This window comes from Frieseomelitta varia, unplaced genomic scaffold (assembly GCF_011392965.1).
Source record: "Frieseomelitta varia isolate USP_RPSP 00005682 unplaced genomic scaffold, Fvar_1.2 scaffold_24, whole genome shotgun sequence".
In the NCBI taxonomy this organism is placed as follows: Eukaryota; Metazoa; Arthropoda; class Insecta; order Hymenoptera; family Apidae; genus Frieseomelitta; species Frieseomelitta varia.
Window position 1 is genome coordinate 326,064 of NW_025109968.1, and position 3,412 is coordinate 329,475.

The 3,412-nt window shown below is 35.2% G+C and overlaps 1 protein-coding gene across 1 annotated transcript; it reads left to right on the top strand.

Annotated features, from left to right (window-relative positions):
* The first annotated feature begins 923 nt into the window (after positions 1–923).
* Positions 924–2,293, top strand: LOC122527947. The gene is made up of 2 exons (XM_043652564.1): positions 924–1,471; positions 2,016–2,293. Exons 1-2 carry the CDS (start codon positions 1,272–1,274, stop codon positions 2,257–2,259), a joined length of 444 nt encoding a protein of 147 aa, XP_043508499.1. The 5' UTR covers positions 924–1,271; the 3' UTR covers positions 2,260–2,293.
* Positions 2,294–3,412: the final 1,119 nt, after the last annotated feature.

Below are 3,412 nucleotides of genomic sequence, written 5' to 3' on the forward strand. Positions count from 1 at the left end.
TAAATGTAACAATTTATAGTTACTCCGTTTCGGAATCTTTTAAACAGTATCGTTTATAAAAATCACCTGAAACACGACAATCGTTTAAGTGAAATTTCAAAATCGATGTTGAAAAATTAAGCCAAAATCTTTCGAGGCGAGTTGGAAGTAGGACTGCGCGTAAATGACTCCTTTCTGTGTGTGAAGTGCAGAGTGAGTTTAATTTACACGTTTTGAACACGTCGTTTAGCTAGTTCCACGCGTCGGGGATGCAATAAATGCGGCAAGCGCAAATACTGGAGCAAGCAAACACACACCGAGCCAGGGCTTGTAAAAAGTAAACGTGATTTCAAAATGCAATTTCTGGCAGATTCGATGAAACACAACGTTTTATTAGTTTCCTCTTTGTCGGACCGTAAGATCGAAATTGAACCTCGAAAAATATAGGTATATACAAACACAGTTTAATTGCGAGGAGCAGAATTTTTGTAAATATTATACAGAGCTTAATTTACAAAATTATGTGACTCGCGTGTTATCCTATTTTTCATCAGAAATTATATTACGTTACGATTTTACTCGTCCTCGATTTCTCCCGTAATTAAAAATCTAAGAATATTTTAAACTCGTGATATGAACTTCACTGAAATTAAACTAGTATGAAATGGACAGACTAAATGGCTCTTGTCAATGTTTGCCTTTTTCCAGGAAAGGAGAATATTTTAGCATGTCCCAATCCCTGTTTATTCATCATATTGTACATTTTTGTCGTATATTATATTTCATTATATCGCAAAAGAATTGTATCTAACTGGATAATTTTAAGAACGTTTAAAATTACCTAGATGTCATTTTTCAGATCATTTCAAAGATCATTTCCAAATTACCTGAAAATTATCTCACGATCATTTTAAAAATCAAAGTTTCTTTTCGAAAGAATCAAATCTATACTGTCACAAGTGAAATTTCACCCTAATTTCTCAATTCATTATTATACAATGTTAAATAAAAGACAGGAAGATTATTGTTTACAACAATTACGAATAACACAATTATTTTTGCCTCGTAATTTCCTCGCGTAAGCTCCGCGTCATTTTTCAAAAATTCGCGAATTCATCTCGACCAAATGAACGTAGAAGGGGCTACTCGAGTAATCGTTTGACACGGGACCAACTTCCGGTGAACGATGTCAGCTTGTCTTGCTCTCGCGCGATTCTTTTCACACGTTTCTTTCCACGGCGAATTCTACGGCCGATCGACCCACTGACGAAAGCAAGAACGAGAAGACCGAGATGGCGAGGAAGTCGATCCTCGTGTACGATCTGTTGAAAACCGAGCAACCGCCAGAAGGTTTCACCGAGAGGGAGATCGTAGAACAGATCAGTACCAAGCACGACATCATGGCTGGCAAGACTCTTCGGAAGCAGGTGTCCGTGGCGCTTCGTCGTGGCGTCGATTTTGGCATCATCGCCAAGAAAAACAACAAATTTAGGTAACTGCTACGTTTCTTTAATTGCGGCAATAAAAGTACAACGAACTCGAACGATGTAACGCGAAAAAAAAAAAAATCAAAAAAAGTCGATAAATAGTCCCGTAGAATATGTAAGATAAATTTCGACATATTTTTCATATTCTGACTTTTCGTTGAACGTTTTTCCATCTCATCGAAGACATTAACACGTCTTTTGTACGAACAACTTCATTCGAATCTAACAAGGATGTATCAGTCATTGTAGCTCTGATATTTACGATTTGTTATTTGATTAATGTTACATTACAATATTTATTTAATCAATATTATATTAATAATATTATTTAATTAATATCAGATGCAGGGATTGGAATTATGACAATTACAAATAGAAGGTTAAGTCATTCCGCGTAGAACCTTCGTTTTGAATAACTGTTGCAAAGAACTTTCATACGTTATTGTCTAAGAGATTCATCCTTGTTGAAACGTTATTTCTTAAATGTAGAAATTTTCACGATTAAACGCAATCACTTTTTTTTTTTTTTTTTTTTTTTAATGAGCACAGATTCGATCCGGACAGTGCAAAGGTTAGTACCACTAGACGTCAAACCTCATCGCGGAAGAAAGCTCGAGGAAAAAGTAAAAGTAGAACCGTTAAAAGAACAACGAAAACGCAGCAACGATCGAGCACGAAGAACAAAAATCGTAACCAGAAGCGACCGGTGCCGCAGCCTAATCTACCAAAATCGTGGACACCGAGCAAGAGAAACTTGGCTGACGAACCACTGTCGAAAGTGAAGAAAATTTGATTTTTATATACACATTTTTCTAGGTGTGTGTGTGTGTGAGTGAGTGAGTGAGTGTGTGTGTGTGTGCTTTACAGAAATATTTCCTATGTACATTTTTTAGCAAATTTGTACTTTGATTTTTTTCTATAATTCTCCACTTTAGAGATCGTAATTTGTGATTGAAGTGTTTCGAATATGATTGTATTTAATATTACTTTATAATTGGAAATTATGTTTCTGAATTGTAATAAAATTACTGTAATTGTTCTAAATGAAATTGCTACGATTTATTATTGTTTTTTGTCGAAAGTGAAAAGAATTTAGTTGAACTTGATACTTTTCTTACAGTTTTATCTTATAAAAATATTTTCTAAATATATTCTATTATTATTTGATCTTTCATTTAGTCACTTGCCGACTTTTCAGTTTAATTTTGTTCGATACTATTTTATAATTAAACATTGTGCTTTTAAAGTGCCATAAAATTTCTCTGGACAATTAATTAAAACAATTGTATTACTCTACAATGACTATAACATAGAATTATAATTGTAACAAATTTAATTTCTTGTCTGAACAGTAATCGTTTCGAAAAATAATTCTCACAAAGTATCATTCATTAATCCGAACTCTAATTCCTGCGAATTTTTATTTCGAAAGCAATATTCACGTAACCTTATTAAATCCCTAAATCTTCCAAACTGCTGTACTTTTAGTTACACATCACGATTATTTATGTTCCCCAATTAGAGTCATTAAAAGCACATAAAAACAGAAAAAAAGAGAAAAACGTGTGACAGAAAGTGGTCGATCGTGTAAAGGGTTCTTCCGTGAGAACCGGAAGTGGATGCTCCGCGTTTCGCGCGGTGACACGTGTCGAGAGACACAGCGAGCGTCTGTTCCATTGAAAAATCGAAACGAAACGTGAAACACCTGCGGCACGCGTTTCTTTCTGGCCGGGGCGCATATTAAAAGGGCCTCGTTGTCGCGAGGTGTGTCGAAAATGAAGGAACAAAGATTCCTAGACGAGAGGTGTCTCTCCCTAAAGAATGGGCAAAAGTCTTCCAAATGATGCCTGATTGTCGAACAATAAAATTTCGAAACAGTTCGAATAAGAGAGATGATTCTTTCTCTGCTACATTTGGTATGTCTCTCTCTGAATTCTTCGTAGACA

Bases quoted from the DNA above. Each gene is read 5' to 3' on its own strand.
- LOC122527947 (XM_043652564.1), top strand. From the start codon at position 1,272: ATGGCGAGGAAGTCGATCCTCGTGTACGATCTGTTGAAAACCGAGCAA. The intron at 1,472-2,015 runs GTAACTGCTACG...TAATGAGCACAG, and splicing joins AAGAAAAACAACAAATTTAG to ATTCGATCCGGACAGTGCAA.